A 12,781-nucleotide genomic window follows, 5' to 3' on the forward strand; every position below is an offset into this window, starting at 1 on the left:
ACTGTGGGATACAGCTGAATTGTGGTACAAACTCACATACTCAAGTGCTTTTTTTTGTTTTTTTTTTTGTTTTTTTTTTAACTGCTATTTTAAAGAAAGCTAAATGTATGAAAGAAGTATCTGTGCTGTATCAAGGAGGAAATGCCTCTGAATTTCAGAATGATGTTCAGTTAGTAAAGGGGGAGGGACTCACACATTCTCAAAGTACTAGATATAACTTTTGATGTAACAAGTATAATTGTATAATTTATATACGTTTATTCCAAGGAACAGAATAAATATGAATTGCAATGTAAGCTCCAGAGTTCAGACATCCATTACCTGCAAGGAAACTTATGCTTGTATTTTTGATACCAGAGTACTTAGAATTTTGTACTACAGTACTTAAATACCATCAAGATAAATATGATGGTTATTGAAAAACTTACCTTCTGGTTATCAGTTGGCTGGTATGTAGAGCTGTCTTCTGTGTTTGTATAAATTTCACTGCTTTAGATCACTTCGTGACCTAAGTTATACAGAGTAAGTGGTTGAATGACTGGATGATTTGTAATTTTATACACAAGGTTGAAGAGGAGTGGGTGGGAATGTATTGGCTGAAGGGATCACTGTTCTCGTCTCTTGGTTTCCAGGAATTTATTCTGCAAACTTCAAGATCTTTAGATCTAAAAACAACCTAGCTTACACAATACTGTGTGATTCTAGAAATACTTGCCTGTGAACATGTACTTTTAGTTTAGGCATTTACATACTCTCTGTTGATAAAATATGTTACCATTTTGCACCTCACAATCTTTAATGTTCTTTTATTTGTATGTACCTTCACTAGGTATTGCTAAGCTGATAACTCTGTATCAGTTTTACAGATGGGAAATGAAGGCATAGCTGTTACAGATCCTGCCTGTAGTCATGCAAGAGATCTGTGTTGCAGAGCATAGAATCAGACCTGTGTTTCTCAATCCCAAGCTAGGCCCTAATCACTAGAAAGTGGCCTGTCTGTATTTTGTTGCTCACTTTAGGTTTCAAGTAGCCTGTTAACAGTATTTAAGAGAGAACTAGAATTAGCTGGAGAACTGTTTTTCTTTTTTTCATTTTGTGGCATTTTAGCTGCAGGTAGCCACATGCCTTGTATAAATTGTATTGTTGTTTTTAATACACGAACAGCTGGAACCCGAGTGCCTGGCCTGGAAGAAGGCACTGAGAAGGAATTAAATGCAGTGATGCTGAAGATGGTGGCTGCCCTTACTGTCAGATCCGTGAGGAACACTGGTAAGAAGTGACACATGACTCTTACCTCTGTGATACTTGATGATAAGTGGCTGAGGTGCATCTTAAGAAGCACCAGCAAATTTTCTGACTTTGTGCTTCATTCAGAAGTGGAGAAGAAAAGCTACAAGTGTAGGGATGACTATATTATACCAGGAAGAAATGTTACAAAGACATTCACATGTTCATAATGAACCTTACCCCAGTAGTCTCCCTGCTCACCTCATCTGTGTGGATACCCCTAAAGTGTTTGCATAGAAAACAAATTTGTCTGTTAGCAGTGGAAAACAAAATTGTGCGTGTGACTTTTATGGATTGTCTGTTAGCTGGGTTTTCTTCTATGGTATCTATTATTAGAAATATTAGAATCGGGCAGATGCTGATTTATACTCATGCATTTGGTATTAACACACTTGAGAGGTGTATGTGTATGGGAAATCCTGTGGAACGTAATAATACAGGAGTAAAAGAATCTTTTGAATACTGTAATCCTCTCAGTTAATTGACTCTTGAATCCCAGAATCATCACATTTGCAGCATCTCTCTCAGTAGAAATGTATTGTCACAAACTACCATATCATGCAGTCCCCTTCAAAAACTGAAAAAATATTTAAGCTTAAAACTAATTAGGAGTCTTTTTCCTTCCCATACCCGTTGTATTGGGAAGCTGTCATTTCTGATTAGAAACCATGGTCATCAAGAGTCGTTGCATCCCCAGTTGTTCTTGTGCCCTTCAGTTTGTGACCTTCAGCTTAACTAGCTCTTCTCCTTGCCTCTCCTGCTGTTTTTATGGAAATGTAGCACTGCACACCAATACTGAAAATCTGCTTCTGAAAACTACAAGTAAAGATAGTTAAAGTAACAAATGATACCTTATTTGTCCCAGTTGTTTTAAAGGACTATGGGATGGTGCCATACATCAAGATATTTTTGGATGATGAGTGCTACAGGAGTGCTACTCTCAGCATCTTGGAGCAGCTGTCAGTCATCAACTATGAAGAATATATGAGCATTGTTATCGGGGCTCTCTGTTCCTCTACTCAAGGGGAACTCCACCTGAAACTAGATCTGCTGAAGGTAATTAATGTGGCTTCCTGCTTGGCTTGTTGTTTTCTTTGAAACTGCTTGGCTTGTGGCAACTGGCTCTTAATCTTGCCCCCAGCAGTGTGTTTTTCCAAGAAGGTAAGTGCAGAAGAAAGAAGCTGTAAGCCAATTTTTGATTCTGGTAAATTGGGTGCTCTCATTTTTAGTGATGTGTACTTGGCCATCACCTTCAGTCAACATGAGACTGTGCAGTATTTTGAAGACTTAGATAGTAATGCAGGACAGAGAAATAGGGATTGCAAATGCTAGGACCCAGTTGTATGTGCAGTTACATGTAATGTGACAGAGGAAAAAAAGGAGGAACAAATATGAGTGAAAGTGGAGATTTGGAAGAAAGATGTGAGAAGAAGTAAAGGTGTGAGATTGCATTGAATTGAGCGTTGGGGTAGGCAGGAGATGAACAGCTTGATTCTGATGTGATTTCCAAAATTGTAACTTTATTGTCCTTAATTTGGTAATCTCTTGCATACACCAGTTTGGGGATAAAATAGAGGTGAAGAAAAATAGAGGCGAGGGAAAGTAGTGTTCCTATGGATGTTTGGAGGATGAAATTAGGCTTATTCATAGCCTTCACTGTGTTTATAAAGGGCCTGATCCATAACCTGTTGAAGCCCGATAAAGAATTCCTGTGCTCTATTTTGGTTTAGATCATAGACATCAAATTGGAAAACAGCAGTGTTCTAAGCATTGATTTAAAGTTTCACTCTAACTTCTCTACTAAGTGTGAACTGAAGTCATCTTTCAGCACAACATGGCAACTGCTTCTGTGATAAAAGAACCATGTTACTTAAAAAAAAAAAAAAAAAAAAAAACTGACAAAGTTCATAGCTTTGATTTGAAACAGCAAACTTTAACAATATCTGTGGAAAAGTTGAGTACGGTGTCCAAACTAATATGAAAATAAATGCAGCTTCAATGTCTAATTCTGACAAATGATAACTGTATTAAAACATAATGTAAGCAAATGAATTTATTATCTACATCCATTGGGACTGTGATTGTGTTACACACAAATTCAGATTGATTTGCTAATATATATTTAGCTGTTAAAGCCCGAGCCCAAATGCAATTAGCCCTGCCGTATTCTAGTGTGGCACGTGGACAATTATGAGGAATAACGAATAATGGAATGTGAAATGGATTCTGTTAGCGTTAACTGAGTTAGGGGGTTTCCAGCAGACATCAGTTTTATAGATTCGGGACAGAGGAATACTAACTCATAGGCGATTAAATTGTAACTGAGTTAGAGCTGGAGGAAATGTGGTTACTGCTGACCTTCTCTGAAACGTGTTAAAGCCATCCTGATAACTTCAACTCTGAGTTATTAAATTTACTCCCTGTTCAGAAGTCTCTGCCTGGTTTGATACATTATCATGCAAAATTGAATGACAGTAATAGAGTTCCCCCTCCCCCTCCAGTTCTGGCAACAGTTTCTCATAGTCCTGGATCCTGTTACAGAGAGATGTTTATGGTAGATCTCTTACTCTTCAGCAGACTGCAAAGTGAACTCACTCTTTTGCTGGATATCTATTGGGAGACTTTATACGTGAAATTAGGCCTTTCCAATGTAAAAAGGCACAGCCTCAAATTTGGAAGGTCCCATATGCCTGTAAGAGCAGTTTCTCCATTAAATGGATTGTGCAACATCCCCAAAACCTGTGATGAATTGTGTTTCTTCACAAGCTCTCTTTTCTCACCGACTTTACTTTGTACCACTATAACTAATAGCTTTGCTGGTTTTGTTTCAGAATGGGGACAGAATCAGGCCCATAGCATTTAAATTTTACAAGTGGAGTAGTCTGGGTTTTCTATGCATGTGTGATATCATCAAGTAGCATTCATTTATAACTTGCTTTAAGCCCATTGCAGTTACAGGAAAACTAATGAATTCATTGGTTTTGGATCTGACTCTGTGGCTTTTTTCCTTTGAGTTGCTGTGCAAACTTTAAACTTGCTCCTATTGAGAAAAGGAATTGCTATTGCCTTTCTTTTGAGGAGAGTCTGCTGCTTGCAGTATTCTTTGGGCCATGCTGGTTCACTGGTTTTCTTGGAGTGGGTCTACTCAGTCGTAAGTTTAGCGTAGAGCACAAGTTTAGTGTGCCTCTTCATGTGTGTTCAGGGCTGGTGGAAGTCTTGCACATAGAGAGCTGTGTCTTCTTCCTGGTTTCTGTATGAGATGACTTACAGTTGAATCTCTGCTTTCATTTATTTAAGGCAAATCTTGAGAGTTGAGAGAGGCTGAGAGGATAGATCAGAGTAGCCAAAGGTCTGAAACAGTAGCTGTGATCAAACTGACTAGGGTGTGTAAAGCAGGAAATTTTATGTCTTTGCTGGTTCCTGTCAGCACCATTCCCTAGTTGGCAGGCTGACTACATGGGTTTCACCAGATGTTACGTTTAAACCTCTGATGTTTGACCCTTTGGGAACACAGGGAGGGCAGAAGGAGGAAGATTGTGCAGTGATAACCTTTTCTTTGCCCAGCGATTTTTGCTCAAAGAGCAGAATTTCAATAAAAGAATTTTTTTATTTTATTTTTTTATTAACTTGGAATTTGGAACTATTCTGAAGCTCATTTGTCCTTTGTGCGCTATTGGTTTAAGTGCTTCTTTTGTCTTCTTTCTTCCTAACATTTGTAGTCATTGCTGAGGATACTGGAGAGTCCAAAGAGCCATTCAGCTTTCAGAACTTGCAGTGGGTTCAATGGACTCCTGTCCCTTCTCTCAGACATGGAGGGTGCATTGCAGGACCCTCCGTCTGGGCTGTGGGCAGCAGTTGGACACAATTGCATTTTGGAACTTGTTTTCTACACGCTTCAGGGGATAACAGCAGCCCTACACCTGGACCCTGTCAATAGCAACTTCTTCCAGAGGAATGGCCTCTTTGAAAAGATGGCAGAGGATCTTGGGACACTTGGCTGTTTCTGGACACAAGGAGAATGGCAAATCTCTCTGGGCCTTGAGAAAGTGAGGACATTTGCAGAATTCTTGGATGCAGCTTTTTGCTCTTCAGAACCTTTTCCAATGTGGCTGAAAAACTGCATATGGATTCTGAATTTTCTTGATCACATGGTCAAAGGGACCCTCCATCTGGAGAGCTACTTCAAAGAGATAAAGCCAGAGATGGAAGAGGCATCAAGAGATGATCGGGAGGAATCGCAAGCTCAAGAAGAGCATCTTGTGGCTTTCAAAAGACCAGGCAACAAATTACCTGCCTCTGCATATAGGCCATGGGGAAACCCTGAAGAGAAGTAAGTCTTTATTTACTACAGAAAATATAATAAGACTGGTATCTGCATTTTATGTGGTGGTAAACTGAGGCATGGAGTGGCATGAGTTGCCTAGAGAAAACAGATCAGTAACATGGTTCCAACTTTCAGGCCTTCTGACGGCAGAAGTCACCTGTTTTTGAAAGGCAAATGATGGCAAACACTAGGACATAAGTTGTTTAGTGGAGCAATGGGACATAGCACCCTGACACTTTTACAGGTTATTCTGAAGGTTCTGGCACATGCAGTGGGTAAACAGAACCGGGTTCTAAGGAAAAGGTTGTTGTGACTTAAAGCTTGCTTTTAGTCTCTCCTAGAGCCTGCCCCAAACAATTTTGACTTTTTCAATGGTGTGGAAAACTGCTTCCAGTCACTTGATAAATGAAACATGAAAACTATTTTAAATTATTTTAAATGCTCCCCCATGTATATGTGTGTGTGCGTGCTGACACACACACACTCTTTCAACTCACACAGCTGAAATAGAGAATATTGGAAAAGGAATAGTTGTGCTGCCTGCCTGATGGCATTGAAGGATGACAGGAAGGAAAGGCTGCACCAGAAGTCAACATAGCTGTCAGCTCTGAATTGTTTGCATTTCATACCTTGTGAGATCTTCTGCCCTTTCTTCTGCAGCTTTATCTTGGATCTCCCAGTCCTTTTTTCAAAAATGTTTCTGGTTGGACTTATGGGTAAAATGGTAAAGTTGGCCATTTATAAATGTGAGATTCCTTCAGCCCTTATTCTAGAATATTTCTTGGTCATTTTCCAGCTTTAAGGACCAAGCCCTTGTCCCTCACTCACAGCTAGCAATCACCAAGGTCAGCAAAGCTTTTTCTCCCTCAGCACTAAGGCAGGCTCAATAAGCATCTCTGGGCATATTTGTACTTGCTTGAAGCAATTGTAAAAAAATTGCAGTAGATTTCTTTGCTCCTCAGGCAGCTGATTTTGATACCAACTATGGAAATGTTTTCTCTGTAAGTAAAAGTTCTATCACCGCTCCTTGAATTGCGCTTAAAGCTTACGTTTTAGGTACTCAGTGCTGGGGAGAGGACTTGCTGGCTCAGAAGGAATACTCCTTGCAAAATAGATCTTCCTAGGCCTGTTTGGCAGGGTGTGGGGCAATGCACCGAGTGTGGGTGGGTGGTGGTGGTCATGGGAAATTCATGGCCCATAACTTATATGTGTGAGGGAGGCGCAGGGCAGATAGGGGTGAAAGAGCAGGTCAGTGACGATGGCAGGAAGGGTATGGCTCTGTCCTCTGCTGCCAGGCAGTGTAAGGCCATGGCAGTGGTTGGATGACAGGGCAGTTAGCAGGCTGTGCCCCCAAATCCAGTGGAGAGCAAGAGTTTTCCAATAGGAGGCATTTTGCCCTTTTGGTAGCTTCTAGGGAGTAGGCCTGGACTAGAAGGCCTTTCCCAGGTTACTAGATCTGAAATATAGAGCAGAGCTTCAATTTGGTATGTGTGTTGTTTTTCCTGCTGGAGTGTGAGCTGTGAGGCTGCATAGGAACTGAGTGATTACCATTTGTGAAAATTTAATTATGTGAATTGGGATCCAGTTCATAGTATCTGGCTTGGGATGGTTTTGCCTTGATTTTGGGATGTGGAAGCAGAAAAGGAAGCCAGGTTAGCTAGAGATGCCTGTAGAAGAGAGAGTCTAGCAGCAAGCGTATGCAAAAACAGCAGAGAAGCTTGTACTGGCAAGCTGGCAGTCTTCAGGGTTGCAGAGCCCATAATCTTTTCCAGCCCTAAATTTTCTGAAAATAATAAGAAATCAAGTTCCCAGAGTTCCTGCAAGCCTGTGGTTCCCCCAGTGCAGCTTCCTCTTAGCTGTACTACATGCTCACGCTTCCTTCTGAAGAAGGGCTTCAGTCTTGGGCTACATAATTCAAAAGTAGGAACTTAATTGCAGCCAGTGGTGCCCCATCCTCTGACATGTATTAACATCCCCTGAAGAAGGGGAAAGGCAGTGATCTGGTAGTCCTAAGGGCCAGTGACTAAGACATAGAAAAAACAGCATTTTAACTGGATAATATTATAGTCCTCTACACTGTCCTGTGGTCAATGATGCTGCAAAGCTGCTGGGCCACAAGGGAATGGGCCCTTCCATTTCCATCTGAAAAACAGCCCTCTGTGTTTCTGCTCCTGCGTTAATGTTTAAAACACCTTCTGTGACAGATGGGGTCTCTTTTTTTCCTTTAGCTCCTGGTGATTAGAGATAGTTTGCCGCAAGCTGTGTTAACTGAGGCTCATCTCTCTTTGGGATAGAAGCCCCCTTTGCGCCCACCCCAGCAGAATGGCTGCTGCAGCTGCTGTTACACAGGCTCACTGTGCTAATGGCCCTTTAGCTTGTTTGCGGCATCTCATTTGGTCCCCAAAGCCCCCTTATTTGTCTTATTTTTAAGTAGCAGCCAGTGCAGAGTGGATTTAGGATCCACATAGTGATAGTGGTGGGGTAGATGGAGTGGTGTCATGGTGCTGTGCATGACCTGAGGCAGGAGTGCGGGAAATGGGATGCTTGCAAGAGTGAGGAGCTGGTGCGTGGAAACTATGTGCTATGTACTGTGACAAGCCAGAACGTGAGGGCTTGTTGGAAAACCGTGGAGAAGGACAGAGATAAGGCTTATCTGATATTCTTGGAGAAGAGAACAAGTGTCCAGTGCTGGCAGAGGAGTTGAGATGTAGTCTGGTGCTGGTCGGGGACTCTCGTCCTTCCTTCTTTGTTCTGTGCTGAACACCACGGTGCTAAACCTGCTGTCAGGCAGTACTTGGAAAAAAGAAAACATGATTATGGCAATGTCTTAACAATTTCAATTTTTTTTTTTTAAGAATCACTTTTCTTTCTTTTTCTTTCTTTTTTGCCTTCTGATGTTCATGTCTAGTTAGTTCACACATTTTAGTTTTACTATACAATCACATGGATTATAAAATTTTTGTCTATATAAAAGAAAAACTGTGAGGTTCTGAGGTAACTGTGTTGCTTCAGTGACAAGGTCTTTAGGAAGAACACTGTGTGTTGGGAAAGCTGGGCACACTGCTTGGCAATGTAGTCTCACAGCGCTGGAGATGGATAAATTGAAAGTTTTGGGGAGTTGATAGCTAACTCCTTTGATTACAATGGGCCCAGGCTGAAAATGAACTTGCTTTAGGGAGCACAGTCACAGCTGGAAAAACAGACTGAAATTTTGATCCCATTGATTCTGATGGGCCTAGATTTTTCTCAAAAGGTTGGAGGGAGGTATTATCATAGTTTGTCCTTTTCTCTTGTTTAACATTTTAAAACTCTTTTCCACATTCATGTCAAGTACAAATTGATATGACCTCACTAAAGTCATTGTTATGGTAAGCATTTATACCAGATCTAATTTTGATTCATTATACAGAAAAATATAGCAAATGAGCAATTTTTTTGAAAGTTCTATTTGGTATCTTCCTTGAGGGTGCAGGAGAATTATCTGTCACTGTGTGGCAGTGTGCTACACATTACTCGCTGCTCTGATGTATCAGCCAAGCCTTCTTGGAAATGGCTAACAGGTGTTAATTACAGACATTACTCTCCTTTAGGTTCCCTGTAAAAGCTTTTTTATGCCCATTCTGTTACTTATTCTCTTTGTTTTACACAGCCCGTAAAGTACTCTGTGCTTTATTTTTTCTGTCTAATTAGGACTGTTAGATGTTGCCTTTGCTTCCCTCATGGGATCTATTTGGGCCAGATGTGTTTCTGACAGTGCACATCACAGCTCCAATTCAGAGGTGCACCCAGAAATGCTGATGCTTCTCTGCACACGCTGAGCCTGCAGTGCCGAGACTAGAATTACCACTATGAAGTGGCTTCCTCTTAGAGTTGTATCTGACATCTAGCCTGTGTCATGACATAAGTGGATCTTTCCAGTGGTAATTTTGATGCCTTAGTTCCCTCCTGTGCCTGAATGTGCAGATGTTTTGTATGGCAAGAATGAAAATTGGTGGGGAAGTGCAGGTATTCAACTTTCTTTTACTGGTTTAGGCAGATTCTGGTATTAGAAGGGTATGGTGGCATTCCGATTTCATCAGGACTATCTCATCTCTGCTTATTCCTATTAAGTTAGAAAGTACTAAGAGTCTTGCCTGACCAAAGTTACAAACTGCTTGGAAATAGAAAATATGATGCTAGTTCTGGGCTGATGCGTCAGAGACTTTTTGTTGGCTGTTTTCTGTACTGTAGGTACCTTCAAAAGTAAAGTTTATTTAAAGAGGCTGTTGCACATCTTTGAATCTGCAGGTCCCTGAGACATGAGCTCACGAGCAGGCTACATCCTGTCTTTGTTACTCCAGGAAGGCTTCTAGCTGTTCCAGGTCATTTGTATTGTTTGCTTAGCTTCTAATTCTGAACCTGATAACTGCCAGGAAAGTGTAATGCTGTACTCCACTATAACACTGATTTGACTCTCCTTGCTATTGTTAATGATAATATCAAAGTCTTATGGATCTTTTTCCTGCAGGTCAGAAATGGGAGACTGTGCCATTGTGCACCCAGGTGCTGTCTGTGTTATTGTGAGGTTGCTGCCAAAGCTGTACAAAGAGGGTCACTCTCAGGTGAGTCTCTGCACATACCAGAGTACCGTCTAAACAGCATCTGCTACTTTTCTGTGGCTTCACTTTTGAGAATTGCTTACTCTTTGCAGATGTGGATACTAAAATTCACATAGTACACTGGCAGGGGAACAGTGCAAATTTCATTGTACTCAGCCAAAAAAACCCGAAAGGCTCTTGAACATCAGTTTACTAAGCATTTATGTACTTATCTGATGCAGTGCATTGGTCTTGGTCCCAGGATACTTGCTGCAATGGAACAAGTATGGTGTACATTTCGGTTCCATTTTCATTACTGAGTTCGGACACAAGGAATAGAGGAGAGCATGAGAAATAGATCATTTCTTCTGAAGTGGAACAGTTTATTTTGCTGGGATGACTGGGGAAAACAAATGAAATAATCCTGACAGGGTGGTCTCTTTAGTTGTATCATGATAGGGTGGAGCTGTTGTCCCCTGTGGTACCCATCCACAAAAGGGATGTGCTGCAGTGAACCCAGTTCTTTCCATATGGCCACATGTGTGTTTACTTCCAAGTAAAACCAAAGCCTTCATGGGAATGATCCATACACAGTTTTTGTCCTCTTCTGTTTTGGAGCTGAGGTCAATAATGTTCTTGCACTCCTCCCTCGCCCTCTCTCCCACAGTGCTTTGTAGCTCAGGCGATAAGGAAATCCGGGGAGAACTGCCTTGGCTTTAGCATTCTGGGGTTCTTGCTTCCCAATATGGGGGGGAGAGAGGCTGGAGGCAAAGAGTCAAACTGGGCCCAAGAAACTGAATCTTTTGAAAATCTGGCCCCAAATATGAATATCTGTCACTTTAAACTCTGTTCCTAATATAATGGGGAAACCATTTAACACAGCGTGGTCCTGACCTCTAAGCTTCATCATAAAACAAGTATAGTAGTTACGATGTTTGGTTGAAGTCCTGTCCTCGTCCAGCTGGCCACTAGTTCTGAAGAAAAGTCGGCTATGAGGTTACTGCTGCTCCTTTCAAATAAGTTGTATTTGGTTAAGGAAATGTTTAAAAACCCCGTTCAGTTGGCCAAATTGCACTTGAGAACAGTTCTGCCACTGCTATTGCTTCATGGATAGTGTGCGTGTGATCAAAAAATGCAATATAGGTCCTATTGGGAAGTGATGATGGAAGAAAAAAAACAGCAGGCAATATAGCTGAAGATATTTATAGGTGCACTGTTAGCTGTTCTGTGTACCTACTCATTAAAACTAGTTGCACACAGGCTGCCATCTTGGTTTCTATTTCAAACAGCCCTATTTTCAGCTTATGCCTTTCTTTTCACCTTGCTAAAGTCTGCCAAAAACATGTGTGAGCATAACATCCTTGGGCAATGGAGGTGGATGGGTTTTGGAGAGCCTTAGCAGGAAGCACACTGATTATCTGCGCGTACGCTTGTAGTTAAAATTGCCCAGCTCTGAGACAACGCGTATTGGTTTCCATGTTGGCCTGTAGAAACTCAAATCTGCAAATATATCAGCAATGCAAGCAGCATTATTTACTCATGTCCTCTTCATTCATATTCCTTGTAATCCCAGGGAAGTATGGATGACTTCCCTTTATCTTGTCTTTCCTGTGTGTTTTTTATCTGCAACATGGCAGCCAGTATTTGGTTCAAAACAATCAACACTTTTTCCCCTGTGCCTCAGTGCATTGTGTGCATGGGTTTTGTTTGCAGTCTTGGGTGGGTTAAGTTCTGATTTCTGTTACACAAACTGTTAAAGCCAGATGGATGACAACAAAGAACAAACAGAACTAGCTCCTTGAAATTGTTTAAACCATTGCTGAAGGATCTAGCAGCCAGAAAGATCTGGCCCCTTAGGCCTAATGGTCCATAAGCTTTCAAAGCAGCTTAGGATCTGCCTTGCAGTGTCAGTCCTTTCCTAGACACCCCATTCTGAACAAGTAAATTGCCCATGTTCTATCTGCTGTCTTCTCCAAAGTACTTGAATACAGTTGAGGTATAACCAGAAGGATTGAAATAAAACCAGTTTATTCATCCGAAACTATGGAAGGTAGGAGTCAACTAACTGTTGACATATCCCAAATCTGTGTAGCAGAACCAAGCTGGCAGCTATTAAAATTTTGATAATTACAGTAATTAATTTTTGAAAAACAAGTAGAGTGGTTAATTGGATGAGAGAGAGAATCATCAAGAAATTGACTGTATTGGTTGGCTCTAGAGCTGAGCTATATGAGGGGAAAAAGCATTTCAGACCCTCAGTAGATGGCAGTGTTCTTAAAAATATGAAGGTTTAGAGCACAAATTCCAACTGTCATTCCTTTCGCTCTCCCTTTTTTCAGTCGACAAGAAATTATTACTGATGATATTTGTTTAGTACTGCTGTTGTAAATGGAGGTGCCCTAGGTAAAATCGGACCGCTGTTATGCTGGGTCCTGAGTCAGACTCTAAGTAAGAGTTAACCCATGTTCTGAAGAGTGTTTCATCAAATGAGCTACCAAAAGGATAGCACGGAATAATAATAGGAATAATAGGAATAATAGCACGGAGAAGCAAAGTGACTTGGGTAAAGTAATGTCAGTAATGGAGAAAGGAA

The 12,781-nt window shown here is 41.1% G+C and overlaps 1 protein-coding gene across 1 annotated transcript in view; it reads left to right on the forward strand.

Moving 5' to 3' along the window:
- Positions 1-12,781, forward strand: part of WDFY4 (WDFY family member 4) — a 151,660-nt gene that overhangs the window by 23,893 nt on the left and 114,986 nt on the right. Inside the window, exons 11-14 of the mRNA XM_067300021.1 lie at positions 1,165-1,269; positions 2,153-2,343; positions 5,007-5,617; positions 10,119-10,212. Of these exons, the coding sequence (XP_067156122.1) occupies positions 1,165-1,269; positions 2,153-2,343; positions 5,007-5,617; positions 10,119-10,212 (1,001 nt within the window). The remainder of the gene's footprint in view (positions 1-1,164; positions 1,270-2,152; positions 2,344-5,006; positions 5,618-10,118; positions 10,213-12,781) is intronic.

The sequence above is a fragment of the Apteryx mantelli genome, chromosome 7 (assembly GCF_036417845.1).
Source record: "Apteryx mantelli isolate bAptMan1 chromosome 7, bAptMan1.hap1, whole genome shotgun sequence".
NCBI lineage: Eukaryota > Metazoa > Chordata > Aves > Apterygiformes > Apterygidae > Apteryx > Apteryx mantelli.